This window comes from Hyperolius riggenbachi, chromosome 7, assembly GCF_040937935.1.
Source record: "Hyperolius riggenbachi isolate aHypRig1 chromosome 7, aHypRig1.pri, whole genome shotgun sequence".
Lineage (NCBI taxonomy): Eukaryota > Metazoa > Chordata > Amphibia > Anura > Hyperoliidae > Hyperolius > Hyperolius riggenbachi.
In genome coordinates, this window is record NC_090652.1 from 17,937,012 (window position 1) to 17,963,053 (window position 26,042).

At 47.5% G+C, this 26,042-nt stretch overlaps 1 protein-coding gene across 1 annotated transcript in view; it reads right to left on the bottom strand.

Moving 5' to 3' along the window:
- Nucleotides 1–26,042, bottom strand: part of LOC137525290 (uncharacterized) — a 226,485-nt gene that overhangs the window by 68,232 nt on the left and 132,211 nt on the right. Inside the window, exons 9-11 of the mRNA XM_068246345.1 lie at nt 24,656–24,997; nt 20,031–20,321; nt 11,408–11,749 (exon numbers count right to left, since the gene is read on the bottom strand). Coding sequence (XP_068102446.1) covers nt 11,408–11,749; nt 20,031–20,321; nt 24,656–24,997 — 975 coding nt within the window. The remainder of the gene's footprint in view (nt 1–11,407; nt 11,750–20,030; nt 20,322–24,655; nt 24,998–26,042) is intronic.

Genomic DNA, 26,042 nt, shown 5'->3' on the forward strand with positions numbered 1-26,042 from the left:
GCGATCACTACGTGGTAGCACTCAGACCTGTCTGTATCTGTGTTCTAGCATAGTTTCCAAAGGTGTTGACGGCCAAGGAACTCACACCTTAGCGTTAGGAAATTGTACTGTATTATTTGTTATGACCTTCTGCCTGCCTGACTATTCCTTTGAACTCTGATTCTGTACCTTGCTATTTCTGAAAACCTGTTGCCAAACTCTGCTCGTTCCTGGACTCTGTATCTGCCTTCTGATTCTGTACCCTGCAACTCTGATACTCCGTTGCCAACCCTGCCTGTTCCTTGGATTCCGTATCTGTCTCCTGAATCTGTACTTTATCTGTCTGTGTGTTAACGACCTGGCTTGCCCGACCTCGAGAACTAGCCTTACTGTCAGAGGCAGTTCCCAGTCCTGTTAGTGACACCCTCTCTCGGGAGTCACTCATACTCTGTCCTTCCCACCTTCAGCCAAGCTCCTCCCCGGCAGAGTCTAGGCCTATGGAAGGAACATTCCTCTGTGTGTACTCAAAGTATTACTGTTGCATAAACACTCACTCGTTACTCAGGTGTCCAGAGGTTAAAATATATATCTGATTATCTGTGATACTGCAGATCATCAATAATCGGGTATATTCTGCATTCTTGGTGATACTGCAGTTCACCGGTAATCAGACCCTCTCTGTGTTACACCGATCGTTACAGAACGCCAGACCAAAAGATGCAAATGGACGCACACACTGACCGTCTGGGCGCACTTGCCACTTCGGTGGAAAACATCAACCAAGTGCTGGGTAGTCACAAGACTATGATTGATGCCTTGTCTGGTTCATTACAAACCCTCCAGACAGCAGTGAATGAGGTGCGATCCCCTCCTAGCTCTGACATGCGTTTGCCTGTACCTGAGAAATTTTCTGGTCACAGATCGGACTTCCGCAATTTTAGAGATAGAGTGTTATCTTACTTTGAGTTGAAACCCCGATCTTCTGGGACTGAGGCCCAGAGGGTTACATTTATTAAGACTTTGTTATCAGGCGATTCTCAGACGTGGGCGTACAGTTTGCCCACCGGAGACTCAGCCCTCCCCCCTGTGGATGAATTTTTTCAAGCCATGGCAGTAATTTACGACGACCCAGACCTTGCTGCGACTTCTGAGCGGAAGCTCAAGCTTTTGCGTCAAGGCAAGGGTCCGGTCGAGGATTACGCAGCCGAATTTAGGAGGTAGTCAGTTTCAGCCAGGTGGGACACCTATGCTCTCTTAGATTGTTTCTTATCAGGGTTGTCAGATGAGGTCTCAGATCTCATGTTAAGTCTGCCTGAGCCAAAGACAATCGATGAGGCCATTTCATCAGCCATTCGAGTCGATCGCAGACTGCGCTATCAGAAACAGACCCAGGGTAGTAGTCGTGTAACAATGGTGTCCTACGCTGTGCCTCCAGTAACTCCACCTCCTCCTGTCTCGCCTCCACCCGAACCAATGCAAATTGGGTGGTCGAAACTATCCCAAGTGGAGCGAAGACGTCGAATGTCTGAGCAGCTGTGTCTTTACTGCACAGAGGGGGGTCATAGAGTGCGTAATTGCCCTAACAAGTCGGGAAACGCTACCGCCTAGGAGTTGTAGGGGGTAACACCCTAGGCGTACGACTTTTACCCCTAGAAGATAAACAGTTACTTCTTCCGTGTACTGTCACATGGGAAGATAAAACTGAGATTTCTGAGGCTTTTGTTGATTCAGGCTCTGCAGCTAATTTTATGGATTTCGAATTTGCAAAGAAATTGGGTATTCCGCTCACCCCGGTAAAACCACCCATTCAGGTTACGGCAGTAGACGATTCCCCCCTGAAAAGTAATCATCCGCTGTCTCAGACACCAGAGGTGGAAATCACTATAGGGGTGTTACATAGAGAGAAGCTGCAGTTTTTTGTGTTACACATGACCACCTCCACAGTCATCCTTGGCATGCCATGGTTGCACCTTCACTCCCCACAGATCAATTGGACCACTGGGCAGTTAACTAGCTGGTCAACTCATTGTTTCCAGTAGTGTTTAGGGAAGCTGACATTGGGCCAGACCAGGATTCATTTGGAGGGGGTATCAGTTCAATATTCCGAGTATTCAGATGTGTTCTGTCCCAAGGCTGCTGATAAATTACCTCCACATCGCCCGTTTGATTGCCCCATCAATCTCCGATCTGATTGTATGCCCCCAAGGGGTCATCTTTACAATTTGTCTGGGCCAGAGAAAGTGGCCACGCAGGAGTACATTAGTGAGAATTTAGGGTTCATTCGCCCCTCTCGGTCGCCCGCTGGCGCAGGGTTCTTTTTTGCTAAGAAAAAAGACGGAGGCCTGCGGCCATGCATAGATTACCGGGGCCTGAATAAAATCACAGTGAAGAATCGCTACCCTCTGCCCCTGATAGATGACCTGTTTACACAAGTTACCAACGCTAAGATCTTTTCGAAATTAGATTTACGGGGTGCATACAACCTGGTGCGGATTAGAAAGGGCGATGAATGGAAGACGGTCTTTAACACGCCCGATGGGCATTACGAGTACTTGGGGATGCCCTTCGGGCTGTGTAACGCCCCGGCCGTCTTCCAGGAATTAATCAATGAGGTATTCAGGGAGGTGTTGGGCAAATTTGTATTAGTATACCTGGATGATATACTTATTTTTTCAAACAACCTCTCTGAGCACAGGTCACATGTCACATTTGTATTGGACAAACTAAGACAAAACTTGCTTTACGCTAAATTGGAGAAATGCATCTTCGAGGTGACATCTGTCACCTTTTTAGGGTACATAATTTCCACCTCGGGCCTGTCTATGGACCCTGCCAAGGTCTCTGCTGTACTGGAATGGCCTCAACCTGTGGGGTTAAAATCTCTTCAGAGATTCTTAGGCTTTGCCAATTACTATAGATGGTTCATAAAGGGGTACTCCACTGTCATTGCACCCCTCAATAGTCTCACTAAAAAGGGGGCAGATACTACCCACTGGTCTCCAGAAGCTCTGCAAGCATTCTCCACGTTAAAGGACTTGTTTTGCTCTGCACCCATCCTAAGACACGTTGACACTTCCTACCCCTTTATTGTTGAGGTGGACGCCTCGGAGGTCGGGGTAGGGGCTGTGCTGTCTCAGCGATCAGGGTTGCAGGGTAGATTACACCCATGTGCCTATTTTTCTCGTAGGTTCTCTCCGGCAGAGAGAAACTATGACATAGGCAACAGGGAGCTCCTGGCCATCAAGTTGGCCTTTGAAGAATGGCGTCATTGGTTGGAAGGAGCAGAACATACGATCACAGTTTACACTGATCACAAAAATTTGGAATACATCGAGGGAGCTAAGAGATTAAGCCCCCGTGAGGCTCGATGGTCATTGTTCTTTTCGAGGTTCAGATTTATAATTACGTACACTCCAGGTAGCAAGAACATTAAGGCAGATGCCCTGTCCAGATGCTTTCAGCCAGAGACAGCACAGCCCTCAACCCCAGAGACTATTGTCCTACAAAGACTGGTACTAGCAACAACTGAGACATGGAAAGACTGGACGGAGACGTTAGGGCCCTTTCAGCAGGACATCCTAGAGGGGAAGCCTGAAGGGGTTATGTTTGTACCACTGCCATTCCGTCTTCAGATCTTACAGATGTTCCATTCACACAAAAATGCGGGACACCCTGGGGCCTCCAGAACACAGGATCTTGTTGCCAGGTGCGCTTGGTGGCCTTCCCTGGCAATGGATTGCAAGGAGTATGTTAGAGAGTGTGCGGTGTGTGCAAAAAGTAAGCCCTCCCGGCTGGCACCTGTAGGAATGTTGCAGCCCTTGCCCACCCCGAGTGAACCGTGGACCCACTTGTCCATGGATTTTGTGGGTGAGCTTCCCAGGTCTGAGGGCATGTCGGTCATTTGGGTGGTAGTCGACCGCTTTAGTAAAATGGCCCATTTTGTGCCCTTAAAAGGACCCCCCTCGGCCCAGGAGTTTGCCGATTTTTTCATCATTCACGTTTTCCGATTGCATGGCATTCCGGAAAACATTGTGTCAGATCGGGGAGTCCAATTTGTTTCAAGATTTTGGAGGGCATTTTGTCACCAAATGGGCATGGAACTGTCATTTTCGTCGGGCTACCACCCACAGACCAATGGTCAGACTGAGAGAGTCAACCAATCATTGGAACAATTTCTGAGGTGTTACGTTGCAGAAGCGCAAAGTGATTGGGTCAAGTTTTTGCACTTCGCAGAATTAGCGCACAATAATTTGAAAAGTTCTTCCACGGGATTCTGTCCATTTCAGATAGTTACTGGTAAGCTACCCAAATTTTCCCCATTGCCAATCGCTTCCACTCCGTTTCCAGCTCTGGAGGCCTGGCAAAAGTCATTTAAGGACGTGTGGTGGATCGTGAAAAATAATTTGGAAAAGGCGTTTCAAAGTCAGAAAGGTCAAGCTGACAAAAGACGTTCCTTAGAGTGGAGGTTTCAACCAGGAGAATTAGTCTGGGTATCCACACGTCACTTGACCTTGAAACAGCCTTCAGCTAAGTTGGGGCCCAGGTTTGTGGGTCCATTTCCAGTAACTAGAAAGATCAACAATGTTCCTTATGCCATTGATCTTCCTGCCAGTATGCGCGGCGTAAGATCCTTTCACGTGTCCCTGCTCAAGCCAGCAGTCCATGTGGGTCCCACTCCTCCTCCTCCTGTGATGATAGATGACCAACCTGAGTACGAGGTAGAGAAGATTTTAGACTCACGCATAGTTCAGAACTCAGTACAATATCTGGTTCATTGGAAGGGGTATGGTATTGAGGAGAGATCATGGGTACCTGAATGTCGCATGCATGCTGACAAACTGAGAGGGGAATTCCACGCTTTACATCCTGAGAAGCCTGGAAGGAGCTGTCCGGAGTCCACTCCTCAGGGGGGGGGGGGGGGGGGTACTGTGAAGAAATGCGGAAAAGCCGCCGCATGGACACAGGATGAGGCGGCTGTTTCCGCGGCTGACATTGCGGAACACGGAGAAACCGCCGCGTCTGACACGGCAGTTTGCATGCACAGGTCTGCTACTGACAGTCTGACCAGGGGCGGGGAGGCCACCGCATGTGCAGATAGCGGTGCGTTTCACCCCGTAGTGCAGGCCAGCGGAGACATTGCAAAGCGTGACTGGTGTGGCTGGGACTGATAGTCCACACAGGTTAAGAATGACGCGCGCGCGCTGAGAGGCAGAGTTTATATGACAGCCAGAAGAAGGTCAGCTGACCAAGTTGGTCAGCTGACAATTCCACCACCTTTCATTGGTCCAGCACTTAGGGGAGGCGCTGGAGAGCGCCTTGCTATATATACTGGATGCTGGTCATTTCTCTGGTGTCTGGCATTGCGATCACTACGTGGTAGCACTCAGACCTGTCTGTATCTGTGTTCTAGCATAGTTTCCAAAGGTGTTGACGGCCAAGGAACTTACACCTTAGCGTTAGGAAATTGTACTGTATTATTTGTTATGACCTTCTGCCTGCCTGACTATTCCTTTGAACTCTGATTCTGTACCTTGCTATTTCTGAAAACCTGTTGCCAAACTCTGCTCGTTCCTGGACTCTGTATCTGCCTTCTGATTCTGTACCCTGCAATTCTGATACTCCGTTGCCAACCCTGCCTGTTCCTTGGATTCCGTATCTGTCTCCTGAATCTGTACTTTATCTGTCTGTGTGTTAACGACCTGGCTTGCCCGACCTCGAGAACTAGCCTTACTGTCAGAGGCAGTTCCCAGTCCTGTTAGTGACATCCTCTCTCGGGTGTCACTCATACTCTGTCCTTCCCACCTTCAGCCAAGCTCCTCCCCCGGGAGAGTCTAGGCCTATGGAAGGAACATTCCTCTGTGTGTACTCAAAGTATTACTGTTGCATAAACACTCACTCGTTACTCAGGTGTCCAGAGGTTAGAATATATATCTGATTATCGGTGATACTGCAGATGATCAATAATCGGGTATATTTTGCATTTTCGGTGATACTGCAGTTCACCGGTAATCAGACCCTCTCTGTGTTACACCGATTGTTACATTATGATCCCCCTAACAGTTCCTACAATGCTAGAAAATTTGCCACTGCTGAGCAATTGCTTTTTGAAAAGATGTGAGATTTTGGAAAGTGAAATAGGAAGCCAATGAAAACCTATGGGGGATTTTAATACGTTTGCACCCCTGTAACTCTGGTTTGCAGAGATGTATGGAACCCATCTTTGGAGCCCAAGTCTAACAATATATCTTCTACCTGCATGAGACATTTCGTGAGACTCAGACGTTGCTAACGGCCATGGCTGCGATTTATGTACGTCAGACTCGCCACCATTGAAATTGCCCAAATAAACAGGTTTTTGTGACCCTAGGCTATGACCTCTTCGGCCTAGGGGCCCGAAACTCACCAGTTATGATCCCCCTAACAGTTCCTACAATGCTAGAAAATTTGCCACTCCCGTTCATTCCCCCATGGCTCCCGCAGTAATACCGGCCCCCGGTTGGGTCCCGACTCCTGACCCCTCCGAACAGGTCGGGTTCTCATTCCCTCCTCAATATGGCCGCCACAGATTGCCGCAGCTGCGCAGTCGGCACAGACGCGATTGCACCTGCGCAGCTCTAGGGCCTCCTCCTGCCGCGTCATTAATATGCTTGCATACATCGGACGCATCGGGAGGAGAACCTAGAGCTGCGCAGCCGCAATCGCATCTATGCGGACTGCGCAGCCGCGGCAATCTGTGGCGGCCATATTGAGAGGGGAATGAGAACCCGACCCGACTGGAGGGGTCGGGACCCGATCGGGGCCGGTATTACTGCGGGTGCCATGGCGGAATGAACGGGGGGCGCAGATGGCGTCCTCCATGGATCTGGATTATGAAATGGTATTTAACTTTTTTCATACTTCGTAAGTCCTTTAAAAAAAAATAAAAAATAGAAATATATATATATGTGTATATATATATATGTATATATATATATATATATATATATACTGTATATGTATATATATATATATATATATATATATATATATATATATTTTTTTTTTTTTTTTTTAATTATTATTATTTTTATGTGCTGAGTGTGGGAAATCCCGAGCCTCTGTAACCCCTTGTCCCCATGCAGGCTGGGATAACCAGAATGCGGAGCCCCAGCCGACTGGGGCTTCGCACCCTGAGCTATACCAGCCCGCATGGTCCATGGTATGGGGGGCTCCGGGGGGGGGGGGGGGGCAGCCAAGCCTTCCCCTCCCCCCCCCGGAGCCCTTGTCCAATCCATGGACAAGGGGCTCTTCCCCACCTCCGGTGCCCCAGGAGGAGGTGGGGGCGATGACTCCCTGGGGGGGGGGTTCATGGTGGCATCTGGGAGTCCCCTTTAAGAAGGGGACCCCAGATGCCCACCCCCCTCCCAGGAGAAATGAGTATAGAGGTACAAAGTACCCCTTACCCATTTCCACAAAGGGTTAAATGAAATAAAAACACGACCACGAAAAAAGTCCTTTAATTTTCTTAATTAACCAGAAATTAGGGATGGGACGAATCCACAATTTCTTCGGATCCGAATCTAAAAAGGTTCTCGAATATCTCGAACCTTTCGAATCCCGAATCTAACGAATCCTGCACATAAAAATTGTGCGATCCGTGGTATAGTTGCCCGCAGTATAGGTACCCAGGCATAGCTAGCGAGGTAAAGGTGCCTTCAGTATAGCTAGCTAGGTATGGGTTCCTTCAATATTGGTAGCTTTCAGTATAGGTAGCAAGGTATAGGGGCCTGCAGTATAGGTAGCAAGGTATAGGGGCCCTAAGCATAGGTAGCAGGGTATATGGGCCTTCAGTATAGGTAGCAGGGTATATGGGCCTTCAGTATAGGTAGCAGGGTATATGGGCCTTCAGTATAGGTAGCACAGTACATGTGCTTTCAGTATTGGTAGGTAACTAGGTATAGGGGCCTTCAGTATAGGTAGCAGGGTATATGTGCCTTCAGTATAGGTAGGTAGCTAGGTATAGGGGCCTTCAGTATAGGTAGTAAGGTACATGTGCCTTCAGTGTAGGTAGGTAGGTAGGTAAAGGGACCTTCAGTATAGGTAGCAGGGTATAGGGCCTTAAGTATAGGTAGGCATGTAGGTAGGCAGGTATAGGTGCCTTTAGGTAGGTAGGTACATATAGGGGGCCTGTAGGTAGGTGGGTAGGTAGGTAGGTAGGTATTGAGGCCTGTAGGTAGGTATAGTGGCCTGTAGGTAGGTAGGTATAGGGGCCTTTAGGTAGGTAGGTAGGTACGTATAGGGGGCCTTTAGGTAGGTATAGGGGCCTTTAGGTAGGTATAGGGGGCCTTTAGGTAGGTGGGTATAGCGGCCTGTAGGTAGGTAGGTAGGTAGGTAGGTATAGCGGCCTGTAGGTAGGTAGGTAAGGATAGTGGCCGGTAGGTAGGTAGGTATAGTGGCCTGTAGGTAGGTAGGTATAGTGTCCGGTAGGTAGGTAGGTATAGGTGCCTTTAGGTAGGTAGGTACATATAGGGGGCGTGTAGGTAGGTGGGTAGGTAGGTATTGAGGCCTGTAGGTAGGTATAGTGGCCTGTAGGTAGGTAGGTAGGTATAGGGGCCTTTAGGTAGGTAGGTATAGGGGCCTTTAGGTAGGTAGGTAGGTATAGGGGCCTTTAGGTAGGTATAGGGGCCTTTAGGTAGGTAGGTAGGTACGTATAGGGGGCCTTTAGGTAGGTATAGGGGGCCTTTAGGTAGGTATAGGGGGCCTTTAGGTAGGTATAGGGGGCCTTTAGGTAGGTATAGGGGCCTGTAGGTAGGTAGGTATAGCGACCTGTAGGTAGGTCGGTATAGCGGCCTGTAGGTAGGTAGGTATAGCGGCCTGTAGGTAGGTAGGTAAGGATAGTGTTCGGTAGGTAGGTAGATAGGTAGGTAGGTAGAACCCCCCCCCCCCCCCCCGTGCCTCCTCCGCTCACCGCCAACCCCCCCACGGCCCCCTCCATCCCCCGTGCCTCCTCTGTTCACCCCTGCATAAGAATCTACTCACCTTTCCCATGGAGCGCAGAGCGGTAGACCTCTTCGTTACTTCCTTGTTCCCTCTAGTGGCCGGACCGGCTCTTACTGATTACGTCATTGTAAGAGCTGGTCACTAGGGGGAACCAGGAAGTCAGCGAGAGGTCTGCTGCTCTGCGCTCCACTATGGATAGGTAAGTGGATGCTAACTATGCGGGCGGGGGGGGGGGGGGGGGCGAGCGGAGGAGGCGCGGGGGGGGGGGGGTCAGGGGAAGTCGGAGAAGGACGAGTGCGAGTGGCGGATGCGCGGCGATGCGGCATTGGGATTCGGCGGATTCGTATAGTGGAAAAGGCGTCGGGATTCGAATCCACGAATCTCGAATATTTCCTAATATTCGAGGGATTCGTGGATTCGCATGATTCGTCGTCCCACCCCTACCAGAAATACTTACCTGTACCTTTAAAAAAAATTCCCACGCCAATATCCACGGTAATTGATCCAACGAACTGTATCCTCTTATGTTGCGATCTTCTATTAAGTTGATTGAAGATCTCCGAAGCCCCCCACCCACATAGCAGAGAATGCGTCCTTTCGGATGCATAGCTGCTAGCTCCCACTTTCTCTCCCCACCTGCCTGGTGGGGAGAGCCAGCAGCGGGAGCCAGCAGCTTCACGTCCTTCCGAGGACGCATTCTCTGCCATACTAACGGCTCATGAATGAGCCGGATCTTTTTAATGAATCGTTTCTTTTTTTATGAATCAACTCTTTTTTTTTTACTTTAAAATCGATTTTCTCAAAAACTATAAGGCCTTTTTGAAAAAAAAAGTTTTCCTCTTGTTCCCATTGTTCTTCTTAACATTCCCAGTAATTTTGGTGTTGCTAGCTTTTAAAGGGGCTTTGCAATTAACCATTAAAGTCGGCGGGGGTATATTTTCCCACGGTCAGAAGGAGAATTTACATTGAAACTTTAAAATTGATTTTCTCAAAAACTATAAGGTCTTTTTGAAAAAAAAAATTCCCTCTTATTCCCACTGTTCTCCTTAACATTTTCTGCAAGTTTGGTGTTTCTAGCTTTTAAAGCGGCTTTGCTATTAACTTTTCGTTTTGTTCGGTCTCGAGAAAGCCCTAAGTGGGGGCGAAACGGCCGTCGACTCATCCTCTGCACCTCTAAACTCACTCTTGTGCCTGATAAGTATACATTTTTTTATACAGTTTGTTTTGCTGCTTCAATTTTTTAATAATATTGGAATAAACAGTACTTTTTTAAGTGATGGTGAGCTGCTCCTGGAATCTTTATCCCTCTTGAAAGTATTAACTGCTAAAGTCGGCGGGCGCTTAATTTTCCCACGGTCAGAAGGAGTTACTTTAAAATTGATTTTCTCAAAAACTATAAGGTATTTTTGAAAAAAATTTACCCTCTTGTAGTCACAGAAAGAGCTCAGGTGTTAGACACCTTGAAACATCTTTTCCATCACTTTTCTGGCCAGCAGAAATGTTTCTAGTTTTTAAAGTTCGCCTCCCCATTGAAGACTATTGCGGTTCGCGGAAGTTCCTGCGAACCGAACCTTCCGCGGCAGTTCGCGAACAGGGTTCGCGAACCTTAAATCGGAGGTTCGGCCCATCACTGCTGCTCAGCTGCGCTCTCCTGCGCGCGATCGCGGGCGCACCCCCGTGTCCCTGTGGTGTCCCCCCGGTAGCCCTGGGATCAGTGAAAGGGAACATGGTTCCCGATCACCAATCCCTTTCCGATCACCAATCCCTTTCCCCCGCAGAAAAACCGAAGCGCTCACCCGTGAGGCTGTACGTCAGGGGTCTCAAACTCAATTTACCTGGGGGGCCGCAGGAGGCAAAGTCAGGATGAGGCTGGGCCGCATAAGGAATTTCACAATCGCGGCGCATCGCCGCCTCTGCCCACCCCTCTCACTCTTCCTTCACAGAGAGGGGTGGGGATAGGCAGCGATCCGTGCGGCGATTGACGTCAGGAGGGGCAGAGCTGAAGCTGAAAGCTCTGCCCCTTCCAAGAAATGCCAGGCGATTTGGGGGCTCTGCAGCCCTCGTTTAGCGGCGGGGATGCGGCGGATTACTTGGGAGCACTGAAGCGAACTATAAGGAAGCTTTTGCCGGCGAGGGCCACAAAATATTGTATCGAGGGCCGCAAATGGCCCGCGGGCCGCGAGTTTGAGACCCCTGCAGTACGTAAAGCAGTAAGGAGTGTTTGGAGTGCACCCTAAGTGGCTGCAGCCCATAATCTCTTTTAGTCCACTAGGAAAAATGTGCAAACCAAATGGTATGTGTCTTGTCTTGTACAGTGTTGAGCTGTGCTCTTGGTAGAGGCTTTATTGCTTAGTTGTTCTGCAAACCACTTTAAGTTAAGTTGTAAACACCATTAGAATAGTTGCAGTTCAAATGCAACAGTTAGTCACCATCAGAATGGCACACTCACCCATCACTTGTAGAGGTCCTGTTCCTCTCTCCAGGGGGTGCTCCAGGCTGGGGTGCTGCACTCTGCAGATGAACTCTGACCCCTGGTCTGCCACTGTCGGGGTGATTTGCAGGCTGGCTGTACAGCTGTATGTCTTATCCTCCTGTCTCTGGTGTGTGATGTCTGCCATATTGTACTTGTTATCAGTAACAACAGTGAAGTCACCTGTACCTTTCCTCCTATACCAGCTCACTGACAGATCAGAAGGGAAATAGCCAGAGATTCTACACTGTAATTTGGAATTTTTGTTGAGAAGTAGATTAGATGTATCTAGATCTTCAATTTTTGGAATCCATGGAAACTCTGTGGAATAATCAGAATTTATTATGAACAATTGGTTCAATACATATTTTAATGATCACACATGTATGTTTAAAGTACTTTATAAACACTTTTCCAGTTTTGGCTCGTATGTATATATTTAAACTCAGGGCCCTTTCACACCTGGGCGGTGCCGTGCTGTATTTTTACTGCACCCCACCGCCATGCAATAAAAGTCTATGGAGACTTTCATACTGGGACATTATGGCGTGAGGCAACGGAAGTGGCGTTTTCTCCGCATCCCCAGCGCAGGTCAAGAACTATGTTAACACTGCGGTGCTGCGTCGACTTGCGGCGATCTGCATCGGCCTGGCAGTCATGTAAGTCTATGGCGACATGTGTAAAAATTCACCCACGGGATGTCGCGACGAGCATGCACAGCAGCGTATTTGAACAATATGCTTCCATGCACTTCCACATACCTGAAGCAGGAAGTGACAGCAAGTGCACACCACGCGCGTCACTTCCTGCTTGGCCGGCGGCCAGACAGGAAACACTACGCAATAGCACGGTGTTCCCTGAAGGTCTGTTTTTGACGGTGTGATGCGGTGCGTTGCGCCGCATTGCTAACGCTGGTTTCTGGTGTGAAACCAGCCTCAAGGTAACACTCTCCAATGCATGAACCCAACCTTTTTGAGATAATAAAAAGGGAATATAAGACATCCTTCTTCCACAGCTCTGATCCCACCGCACCCCAAGTCACACATGCCACAAAGAATTAATAAGTTTCTCCTAAATTTTCTCCTAGGTCATATTTTCATATTTTATAAATAAAATGCCCATTAACCCCCCCCCCCCCCCCCCAGCAAGTGAGAAAATACTTAGAATACTGTTGAAAGTACTTTTTCACCTACATTTTCTTTTTTACTTTTTCAGCTGCAGAGTGCAAAAGTTATTTTTAACAAAAGATGAAAAACTATCTCCGAGGAAAAAATGAATTGGATAGGAGCCCATAATTTAAACCGCACTGGTCCTTCCTGTAATCACCTTTTTTTTCTCTTCATATTAACATTTGAAGAAATAGATCAATTTATAGGATGCTAATATAAAATCATCCAAACTCATATTTCAGTAGAAAGCGGGAAAAATTGGGAGCTATGTATATAGGACTTGCGCGCAGATGCTTGGAAGGAGATCTTTATAAATTGTGGAAGCATTTTGCTTTTCTTTTAAATAGATGACATTAGCTACCATTTATAAAGCATTTTTCTTCTGTAGGACACAAAATACTATTACGCTATTGGTGGTGACAGTACACATTGGGGGTTACATGCCACGCCAATCTGCCCTTATACAGGGATGGCTAGACTGTGAATACCAGTGGAAAGACAATTGTATAATATGAATGCTATATAGCACAATGCTATAGGAGATCCCCTCTCTCCTAATATTTCTGAGGTACTGAATAGAGTGAAATATATCTACAAATTAGAGCACTTGACAGCTGTTGTTCAAGATACAATGCATTTATTTAACAAAATATGGGGGGAAATGAACCTGTAAATAATTTTGTTTTAATGTGACTGTCAACAAGGTGAAAAGTCCGATGGCTGGCAGGTAGTGTTGGGCGAACACCTAGATGTTCGGGTTCGAGAACGTTCGCCGAACATCGCCGCGATGTTCGGGTGTTCGCGCCGAACTCCGAACATAATGGAAGTCAATGGGGACCCGAACTTTCGTGCTTTGTAAAGCCTCCTTATATGCTACATACCCCAAATTAGCAGGGTATGTGCATCTTGGGAGTGGGTACAAGAGGAAAAAAAATATTTGAAAAAGAGCTTATAGTTTTTGAGAAAATTGATTGTAAAGTTTCAAAGGAAAAACTGTCTTTTAAATGCTGAAAATGTCATGTTTCTTTGCACAGGTAACATGCTTTTTACCGCCATGCAGTCATAAATGTAATAAAGAGAAGAGGTTCCATAAACAGGGACCGGTAACGCTAACCCAGCAGCAGCAGCAGCACACGTGATGGAACAGGAGGAGGCGCAGGAGGAGAAGGCCACTCTTCGAGACACAACAACACAGGCCTTGCATGAGGACAAGAAGCGTGCGGATAGCATGCTTTTTACCGCCATGCAGTCATAAATGTAATAAAGAGAAGAGGTTCCATAAACAGGGACCAGTAACGCTAACCCAGCAGCAGCAGCAGCACACGTGATGGAACAGGAGCAGGCGCAGGAGGAGAAGGCCATGCTTTTTGAGACACAACAACCCAGGCCTTGCATGAGGACAAAAAGCGTGCGGATATAGCAGCAATGCTTTTTGCCGCCATGCAGTCATAAATGTAATACAGATGAGAGGTTCAATAAACAGGGACCGGAAACGCTAAACCATCCCAGATGTTCATTGGTCATGTTACTTGGTTGGGGTCCTGGAGTGTTGCGTAGTCGTTTCCAATCCAGGATTGATTCATTTTAATTTGAGTCAGACGGTCTGCATTTTCTGTGGAGAGGCGGATACGCCGATCTGTGACGATGCCTCCGGCAGCACTGAAACAGCGTTCCGACATAACGCTGGCTGCCGGGCAAGCCAGCACCTCTATTGCGTACATTGCCAGTTCGTGCCAGGTGTCTAGCTTCGATACCCAATAGTTGAAGGGTGCAGATGGATTGTTAGACACAGCTACGCCATTTGACATGTAGTCCTTGACCATCTTCTCCAGGCGATCGGTGTTGGAGGTGGATCTGCACGCTTGCTGTTCAGTGGGCTGCTGCTGCATGGGTGTCAGAAAATTTTCCCACTCCAAGGACACTGCCGATACCATTCCCTTTTGGGCACCAGCTGCGGCTTGTGTTGTTTGCTGCCCTCCTGGTCATCCTGGGTTTGCGGAAGTCAGTCTGTCGGCGTACAACTGGCTAGAGGAGGGGGAGGATGTCAATCTCCTCTCTAAAGTCTCCACAAGGGCCTGCTGGTATTCTTCCATTTTGACCTGTCTGACTCTTTCTTCAAGCAGTTTTGGAACACTGTGTTTGCACCGTGGATCCAGAAGGGTATAAACCCAGTAATTGGTGTTGTCCAGAATGCGCACAATGCGTGGGTCGCGTTCAATGCAGTCTAGCATGAATTGAGCCATGTGTGCCAGAGTCCTACCAGAATCCTCATTATCCTCTTGTGAGCGTTGTGATAGTTGTTGTGATGCATCATAGTCGTCACCTTCTTCCTGGTCTGCTTCTGCTGACCATTCGCGCTGAATTGTGGAAGTCCAACGTGCACCGCTCTGGCCCTCGTCAGTGGTGGCAGGAAATTCCTGCTCCAACTCCAGCTGTTCCTCCTCCTCTTCTTCGTCATAGCTGCTGGGGCCAGCGTTTCCTGAGGCGGATGGCCTGATGTTGGTACCATCACGCTGATCGTTTTCTCCTTCAGATTCCCCCAGTTGCATCATGACAGCTGTTTCCTTGATTTTCAACATTGACCTCTTCAGTAAACACAGCAGTGGTATGGTAATGCTGACTGAAGAGTTGTCACTGCTCACAAGCAACGTGGATTGCTCAAAATTTTGGAGGACTTGGCATAGGTCCAACATGTCCAAGAGGTCCACAGAAGCTTGGCAGCTGTCCGGATGCGCCTCGATACTGCGCCGTCATGTACTGGACCACTGCACTCTTCTGCTCGCAAAAGGGAGGCAAGGGAGGCAATGTGGTCCTGTGGCCGGTAGATAGTTACATCAAAGAGGCAAAAAGACAATTGGGCAACTCTAGATACTACAGGACCCTTCACTCTAAGGGCCTGTTTCCACTACACGCAGATTCTGCATGCAGAAAACTGACTCCAATGAATGTCTATGGGCCTGTTTCCACTGAACGCGATTTTTCTGATGCAGATTTCCCATAGGCATTCATTGGAGTCAGTTTTCTGCATGCAGAATCTGCGTGTAGTGGAAACAGGCCCTAACCCGAGTGAGACCTTTAAAACGAAATTAGACCGCCTACTTGATCAAGGGAAGTCAGCCGGAGTCATTTCACAGAGGGAACATGCTTTCTTAACAGTTAACAAACCAATAACACCGACGTTTTATTTGTTGCCCAAGGTGCACAAAAATAAGGAACAGCCACCAGGTAGACCTATAGTCTCGGGGATGGGAGTTTAATTGAGAAGAGCTGCTCTTTCATTGATTTTTTTTCTGCAGGAACATGTTTGCTCACTTGACTCTTATGTGAGGGACTCTCTGGACTTGATTACTAAATTGAATAATGTTCATATTCTCACAGGCACAATTATGATTTCATTGGACGTCGAGTCATTATACACCAATATAGGACATCATCATGCGGTGGAAGCAGTACGATACTTTTTGTCTTCAACCACGATTTCCAGATCTGAATTCAATGACTTCTTGCTATTACTCCTGGACTATGTGTTAAAACACAATTTCTTCACTTTTGATGGTAGGTTGTACCTACAAGTGCATGGCATCTCTATGGGAGCCAAATGTGCCCCATCAGTGGCTAATCTATTCTTGGGCTGGTGGGAGCGAGAAGTAGTCTGGGGGCCTGGTTTTGAACAATTTCACCCACACATATTGGGTTGGTATCGTTTTATTGATGATATCTTATTGCTCTGGGATGGACCAGAGCCCCTAGCTCTTGAGTTCATCCGGGCACTGGGCGAAAATGATCTCAATATTGTACTTACCTCGCAAATGTCTCCCGAGTCCTTGGACTTCCTGGATCTCCATCTCTCTTTTTCAGGTACAGGACAGATAGAGACCACACTATATCGGAAGGAAACGGCGGTCAACAGCTTGCTACACTATGATTCATTCCACACTAAAAGTTTGAAAAGCAACATTCCGGTGGGACAGTTTTTAAGACTGAGGAGGAATTGTTCCAATGAGACCGACTTCCAGGCACAATCCATCTCATTGAAGGAGAGGTTCAGGAGCCGGGGTTATCCCAGGCGTGTAGTCGAACAGGCATATCAACGAGCAACCAAGACAAACAGGGAGAGATTATTGTATTCCACGCGAAAGAAATCCAGCGATCTGGTAAGATTCTGTACACCGTACAATAGCAGCTGGAATACACTGAGAGACATAATCACTAAGCATTGGCCTGTTTTACAAACTGACTCTATCCTAAATAGGTATTTACCAGCGAGACCATCAATCACAGCAAAGAGGGCAACTAACCTTAACCTGCCTGGCGTTCTATTAAGATCGCCAGGCAGGCTGCGGGAGGGTTTTTTTTTAATAAAAAAAAAACTATTTCATGCAGCCAACTGAAAGTTGGCTGCATGAAAGCCCACTAGAGGGCGCTCCGGAGGCGTTCTTCCGATCGCCTCCGGCGCCCAGAATAAACAAGGAAGGCCGCAATGAGCGGCCTTCCTTGTTTTGCTTACATCGTCGCCATAGCGACGAGCGGAGTGACGTCATCGACGTCAGCCGACGTCCTGACGTCAGCCGCCTCCGATCCAGCCCTTAGCGCTGGCCGGAACTTTTTGTTCCGGCTACGCTGGGCTCAGGCGGCTGGGGGGACCCTCTTTCGCCGCTGCTCGCGGCGGATCGCCGCAGAGCGGCGGCGATCAGGCAGCACACGCGGCTGGCAAAGTGCCGGCTGCGTGTGCTGCTTTTTATTTGAGCCAAATCGGCCCAGCAGGGCCTGAGCGGCAGGCTCCGGCGGTACTGGACGAGCTGAGCTCGTCCAGACCGCCCAGCAGGTTAAAGACCGTCTTTGTCAGAGCCACTTTCAGCGGCGACATAGGAAGAGGCCGGCTGTGTGTGGCAGCTTCCCCTGTGGGAGATGCAACATCTGTGAAATGATGATACCCACCAGAGAAGTACAGAGTGACAAAACGAACAAAATATTCAAATTAAGGGATTATATCAACTGCCAATCAGAGGGGGTCATTTACTTATTGTGGTGCCCGTGCAACAAACGATATGTGGGACAAACCAAAAACATGCTGAAGAGCCGCATCCAAAAACACATGTCCACCATACGACTGGCCAACCGCGACCATGCTGATGGTAAGCAATTGACTCCGGTGGCTGAACATGCCCTCAAAGCCCATGGTGGTAGCACTCGAGGTTGGAAGGTATGTGGTTTATCTAAGGTGTACCTCTCTTCTAGGGGCGGGGACGTTACTCAACTCCTTTTCAGACAGGAGACTCGCTGGATCTTTGACCTCGGCACCTTAGCTCCGGTAGGTCTCAATGAGGAATTCTCATTCCTTGGTTTCTTACATTAATTAGTTCTCTTTGGAGCACATCTCTTGCCTCCCCCTATTTTTGCAGTGTGATTTTCTATATCCCCCTTTTTTTAGGGAGGGACACTCAGTGAGTAGGTGACCTCCTTCATTGTTGAGCTCCACCTTTGTGAGTAGGGTGCAGCCCTTCCTATGTTTGGTTGCACATTGACACTCCATTTTTGCACCTTTAACATGTTGTGCATGGGCACATTATTTGGGCACATATATGTTTTCCCGGTTATGTGATCCCTCTAGATCGTTGGTGAGTTCGATCATTGGGCATTTATCAGTTATAGTCACCGATGGCACCTTAGCATGTGGTTTGTCCATCTGTGTGCACACCCCCTTGTGTGTGGGGGGGTACATGTCCATCGGCTGCATGCGCGTACCATATTTATATTGATCTGTCACTGTCTCCAGTGGGTCTTGGTAAGTTGCCCACTGCATCGATTATGCACTTTATGATTTGATCTCAGGTACTGAGCCTGTTTTTCTGAGATGGATCCCTTATGTGCTGATTCTTAATATGGTGATGTTTTGTCTCTTATTTCTAGATTGATGATCTTTTTCTCTCCCCCCTGTCTTTTGCCTGTTCTTACGATACGGTTGGGGTCCCATGAACTCTTGGCTCACTCAACACCTCTTCTGGCCACTATTTGAAGATCCATCATTCATTTATTTCATCTGATTGCCTATTCATCGATTGTGAACTGTAATAGAACTAAGTTTTGTATTCATGTGATTAACTATGGTCTTGGATTCATGGTTGTGCTTTGTACAACTGTCTCTTGTACATGTGTATATGCATTTGGCACAGTGAATCTGCAAATATCTGCTCTGCCCAGTAGGTGTCAGCAGTACTCCTGCTGTTTATATAGGTGGTGTTACTCGTTGTGATGCATTATATTTGCGTTCGCTAGTATTTCATCATTATTATTAATGTTTTTGTACTTTGAACCCCCTGCTTCTTGGCTCACTTGTCAGGCAGCCATGTTTTGTGCTAACCTAATGATTTCCCTAAACTTTTTTTCAAACTATATGTAATTTTAATTCCATATGCCCGTTCTTTGATCTTCACCAAGATGGCTGCGGCTCTGGTGGGCGGATACAGGGGCAGGGATGGCCGACCACGTCACACAGTACGTGGAGTCCAGTCCCCGTGCGTGGCCACGCACGATTGATCACCCCTGACTCCGCCTTGCCTGCCGCCGCCCCCTTGCGTCACGTGATGTGACTATTTAGCCACTCGGAGAACGGGTGGTTATATGCCCGGAAGAAGCCGCTTGTAGCGGCGAATCGCGATGGCCTCCACACGCTAGTCCCTCCGCTCAGCTGACGGCCGGTAAGCCTTCCATCCACGGTTCTTTCTTTCCTTGCATCTATTCTCTCTCACTTGGCCCAATTTGGCCCCTACCACTCGGTATTCCGTTTCACCACGGACATTGGCACCCACTTCACACCCTTATTCCTCACTTGGTGCACTTCACTTCTACAGGATTGTTCACTTCCAATCTCGAATTTTCCCTGCCTTTACCCCTTCACCTTTACTCTGCTACTGGCTTGCAGCAGATTGTCCACATTATAGATTATTCATAATACGTGTTCACTATTGTAACCACTGAACATTTACAGTACAATATTAGAGGGCATTATGTATTTAGTGTGACTGTTTTTAACTGGTTTTAATGTTGTTATGATTTGAATAAAGGCTATTTTTTGTACTTCAATTCCTTGTGGTGCGGTTTTTGCAGGGCCAGCTTCTTTTTCTTTTTGTCCATATTGCTGCAGCTATGGCCGGCCTTTCTGCACACAATGGGTGTTATATTGCCATATCATATTAGCCTTATAGACAATATTATTATTTTTTGATGGTGCTTGTCCACTTCTCCGGTTTGTAGCCGCGGGATAGCGGCGTTTTAGCAGGGGCACTCATGCCCCTGCTATATATAAGCAAAAAAGCCATTTTTATTATGGCTTCAGACTCTCTTTAAATAGTGTGACATCCCTGTAAATGTTAGGTGTGAATGTTGTTATTCTACAGAGCACACTGCATGGTGATACAATAATAAATCATTACCTGCTGTGGTCAGGGCTCTGGATCCCGCCTCCTGCAGGGAGTCATGTGACCAGGTCACACGCAGGGAGGAGTGGATGTATCTCCAGGGAACTATACACTCACTGATAGCATCAAACACCCTCTCATCATCCACCTGAATAATCTTCTTCTTTGATGGTAACATTTCCTGGTCTTCATATATCCAAGTAATCTGAATGTCCTGAGGATAAAACCTCATCAGGCTCAGAGAACACATCACTCGGTCTGATCCATAAGGGGTTAATGTCATCTCTGTCTTCTCCAGAGGGGCCACTGGGAGGAAATGGATAATAATAATAGAAAATAATATACAGTAGAACAGGACAGTTCTTTAATCTGAGATTTTGGAAAATTTGACCTCCAGCTGTCCATAAACAGTACAATTTAACAATAACAAAGGAATTGTTTTAGAATAATATAGTTATGATACATTGCCTCTGTACCCACAAAACAAACGGACTGAATCCCAAGGCTAGTGCAATACTGTTGCAGACATTGTTAATAACGCCTCCCCCCATTCCTCTCAGGGGCATTTCTAGCCTTTTTGTCACTCCAGGCTAGAAGTCCTTTACCCCCCCCCCCCTCCTTCCATACTGTTACATTTCTTTGCACAACCCCTTTCTGCTCTTCCCAGCTTAGTGAGTAAGTGCAGAGTATAGTGCAGCAGGAGCTGTGCTCTCACCTCTCCGCTGGAGACCAATGCAGTGCTTGTGCCTGTCCGCTCAGCCTAGTGCCCAGCATCTCCTACCACGTGTAGCATGATTACATGCAACATGAATAGAGTGAGGTGCCTGCACTAGAGATAGCAAGGGACAGGCAGGATGGTCACACAGGCACATTGCTGGACTCCGGCTGGGAGGTGAGCGCACAACTTCTGCTGTGCTATATTCTGCATTTACACACAGGGCTAGGGGATTGCAGGAGGGGGGCAAGGACAGATAGTGGCACAAGGGGTCATAAGGGGGCACACAGGGACAGAGAGAGGCACAAATGGGGACAGAAGGAGCCTATGCACAGTGGGACGGAGGAATGCACATGGTGGCAGAAGAAGCACAAGGAAACAGAAGGTGGCACAAGGGGAAAAAAAGAGGCATGGGGACAGAGGGAGGCACAATAAGACAGGAGGAGGCCTAAGGGCCAGAAGGAGTCACAAAATGATACAGAAGAAGGCATGGGGACAGAAGGAGGCACACAGGGGGTCAGATGGAGGCACACAGGGGGACAGAAGAAGTCACAGAGGGACTAAAGGACACACACAGGGGATCCCATGCCGCTGTCCTCCACCGCCTACAGCCTCCGAAAATTGCCCCAGAAAGTCCTTCAGTCTGGGGAATACTGCAAAGGCGCAGGCTAGCTGTGCGCTTTCCCCCGTCACGCCCCCGTAGTCAGGAGCGTTCTGCGCCAGCGCGGTACTACTGTGCATGCGGAGATCACTCCCAGGCATGGGAGCGAGACAGGGGAGAGCCCACAGCCCAACTGCGCCTGCACCAACTGGCCCCGACTGGACGACTTACCAGTTACATAGAGTGTCAGCTCTGTGGTACAGCCCTGCCCCCAGCGTACCAACATCCCAGTGCGTCACCTAAAGATGATAAGAGCGGCCAGAAGTAGCAGGAAGAGGCCGACCAGTCTCTGCCGTTGCTCCTGCCTTGTGTCACCTGCTCTCTGCTCCTGCCCGACTCACTGCCCGTTACCCTGGCAACACCACGCTCTCACCCCACCCCCGCCGCAGCTCCACCCAGCATTAATAAGAAGTGTGCAATTGTGGGCAGGTACTGGGGAGAAGCGCTGCTGCCAGAGAGTCCTGCGTGCCAGAGGGGAGGAGCAGGAGAGAGAGTGGGCAGAGTACAGCTGCCCCATGAGAGTGACCACCGACGCCACTCCAATGATGGAAGGCACAGGAGCGGGGGCACCCTTCTGATAAGCGTCTGGCTGATGGCCCAAAGCACAGGGGCAGGAGGCCGCCCAGGGTAACACTCCCCCCCCACCCTGGGCCAGTCTGCGCCTGACCCCAGCACCTGTGTTTATTTCAGTACTGTGGAGTCAGAGTTGGAGCAATTTTGGGTACCTGGAGTAGGAGCCGGGAACAAAATGCACCAACTCCTAATGAATTTAAACTGTAATTTAAATAGAAAATATGACAAAATGTTCTATTTTTCAGATAACAGTCACCATAAATAACTTACATATATAGTGATAGCAGTGCTTAGTCCACACAAATGAAATAAACCAATCAAAAAACAAGTTACTTGTGCTGTTGCAAACAAGTAGTCACCATATTTTTAAAATCAGATATACCGTACATATCTGATTGTGACTATATCTTTGTGTACACCAGAATCTTTTATATATAATAAAGAACATCTCTGCTGTAAGAATAAAGCCCAATATGCAGTTGTGTCACTAATAGGGATTGTCAAGGAAATGCAAATAATTATGCGTTGATGCTGGTTTATGCAAATTTAGAACACACTCCCTTTGCTTATTGAATCTATTAAATAGATATGTTGTTAAATTTAGGGTTATACAGCTGCACTATACTCTACATATGCACTCCCCACAGAGCTGCAGGGAATCCACTGAGAATGTTGTGCACATTGAACACAGAGGTGTCGTCTATCACCCATAAACCTGGTTCAGATTGTGCATGAAGAATGTGTAATAGAGGAAGAATCCCCTCATTCCCCTGCAGAGCACCTGCACATCACTCTTACATGTACCCACAGATACATTGCCTAGTGCCTGATCCATGTTCAGATTGTGCATGAAGAATGTGTAATAGAGGAAGAATCTCCTCATTCTCCTGCAGAGTACCTGCACATCACTCTTACATGTACCCACAGTCACATTGCCTAGGCCCTGATCCATGTTCAGATTGTGCATGAAGAATGTGTAATAGAGGAAGAATCCCCTCATTCCCCTGCAGAGCACCTGCACATCACTCTTACATGTACCTACAGTTACATTGCCTAGTGCCTGATCCATGTTCAGATTGTGCATGAAGAATGTGTAATAGAGGAAGAATCTCCTCATTCCCCTGCAGAGCACCTGCACATCACTCTTACATGTACCCACAGTCACATTGCCTAGGCCCTGATCCATGTTCAGATTGTGCATGAAGAATGTGTAATAGAGGAAGAATCTCCTCATTCTCCTGCAGAGTACCTGCACATCACTCTTACATGTACCTACAGTTACATTGCCTAGTGCCTGATCCATGTTCAGATTGTGCATGAAGAATGTGTAATAGAGGAAGAATCTCCTCATTCCCCTGCAGAGCACCTGCACATCACTCTTACATGTACCCACAGTCACATTGCCTAGGCCCTGATCCATGTTCAGATTGTGCATGAAGAATGTGTAATAGAGGAAGAATCTCCTCATTCCCCTGCAGAGCACCTGCACATCACTCTTACATGTACCCACAGTCACATTGCCTAGGCCCTGATCCATGTTCAGATTGTGCATGAAGAATGTGTAATAGAGGAAGAATCTCCTCATTCCCCTGCAGAGCACCTGCACATCACTCTTACATGTACCCACAGTTACATTGCCTAGGCCCTGATCCATGTTCAGATCATGCATGAAGAATGTGTAATAGAAGAAGAATCTCCTCATTCCCCTGCAGAGTACCTGCACATCACTCTTACATGTACCCACAGTTATATTGTCTAGGGCCTGATCCATATTCAGATCATGCATGAAGAATGTGTAATAGAGGAAGAATCTCCTAATTTCCCTGCAGAGTACCTGCACACCACTCTTACATGTACCCACATTTACATTGTCTAGGGCCTGATCCATGTTCAGATTGTGCATGAAGAATGTGTAATAGAGGAAGAATCTCCTCATTCTCCTGCAAATTACCTGCACATCACTCTTACATGTACCCACAGTTACATTGCCAAGGGCCTGATCAATGTTCTTTGTTCCGGTCTGTACCCTCTAGAAGTACACTTATCAAGGATTGGTTTTGATTTCTATTTAACAGCTACTCTACAGCTACATCCTAAGTGTAATTAACGTGCATCTCTGGTGTACATGAAAAAAAAAAATACAAAATCCCAAACATAACAGAGGTACACTAATGCTTAAAAGTATCCCAACACATTGTCTAATAATTAAAGATTCACTAAAACCCCGTATCAGCTGGGTTCTGGGGCATAGTTTTGCTTTCTTGCAGAAAATGGCCCTAGCCTTTTTTTTATATCAGATACAGAAAAGGTAGAGACCTTTTTCTGCTAGGTGGCAGGGCTACACGCTGGAACCCAGCTGATATGGGGCTTTGGGGAGTCTTATACAGGCGACATGCTGGGACATTCATATTAGCAATGACAGGTCGGGATGGCTAACGGTAAAGTGTCAGCTTCCTGGCCAGGAGTTTTTTGTTTTCAAACCCAGATGCAATCTTAAGCTTTAAAATGTCTAAGTGTTGGCAGTGATGACATGTCTTTTATGTTACAAACTTTCAATCAATAATATTGTTATATGCAAATTAGAGGAGGAGTTAGTTGAATCCTAAACTGAGGAGTTGGATGTCGAAAGATTTTTGTACTGACTCCACAGCCCTGGTTTATCTAAAAATATCTTCATTAAATTATACTTACCGTTTACCCTGGGATGTCCTGTGCTTCTTTCCATTGGCTGCTCCAGGCTGGGGTGCTCCACTCTGCAGATGAATTCCAGCTCCTCCTTGTCTGATGTTGGTGTGAAGGATAAGGAGGGTGAGCAGGTGAATAAGTTATCAGCCATTCTCTCATGCTGTATAGGAGTTTTTGTGTAACGCTTGTTATATGAACAGTCACTCACTTTCCCTCCCTTCTTCTCTATCCAAGACACCTTGAGGTCTTCTGGGAAGTAGCCAGAGATTTTACATACCACGGTGGTCTCGCGGTGGACTTGTAGGATGATGGGGGAGATTTTTTTAATTTTTGGATGCCATGGGAAAGCTGTAGAGTATGGACATACAATTGTCAGTATCAGAACCATGCAATTATGTTAATAAAAATGTTGATTTGTGGCCACAGTAGAAGTTTTTGTGTCATACCTGATAGATATACTTTGCACTTACAAAGTGGTAAAATGTGATAATCAGAATTTATTTTATTGGAAAAGTAATTCCTTAACCTGTCACAAACTTTGCCCCTAAAAACGGAATGTGATGAAATAATAAAACAAATAAATGGGTGGGTGAATGTTGGGAAATGTAGGCAGGGGGATGTGATTATCTCAAAGATCTCCACTTCTAAGTTTTAAACTTCTATAGTTGCATGTACTGGGTCCAGGCTTGATGTCATCATCAATCTGGGACCTGGTACATGTAACAGAAGAGACCATTCATGCCATGGGAGTGTGAGCCATGGGAGCAATGCAATTGCCGCAGGAATGGGAAGAGGTCCTTCCTGCTGCTGTTCTCTGCAAGGAAGAAACATTAGACTTCCAGGAAAAGCTAGAAGGGAAAGGGGAGAAGGAGGGCACAAGGCTACCAGGGGAAAACTATAAGGGGGAGGACAACCAGGAAAAAATTATATAAAAGGGCAAGGACTGGGACGTGGGATGACACTAGACCACCAGGGAAAAGAATGTGTTAAAAGGAATCACTATACCATAGGGAAAGCAGGGGCGTTGCTAAGATCCGGGGCACTTTTGGACACTCCAGTCTGAAAATGGGTGTGGCCATGCAACAGAATATGCATGAACTTAACAGCGGTCTAAGAAGGCCTGCCCAGCAAATGTTGGATGAAGCTCCCTCTCCTTTCCTACAGAAAAAAATGCTGCATATCACATAAATAACTAGGCAGAGTTACCTGGCTTCTGTACTGGCTGGTCTGGCTTTCTGCTGGGGGGGGGGGGGGGGGGGGCTGACCTGTCGCCAGATTATCTGGCTGTTCCTCCATAGCATTCCCTGACCTTCTGGTGCACCCCCTCCCATGCTCCCACTGGCCTCCCATTGAGGTACCACAACTCCCAGCAAGCTCCCATAGAAGAACCACA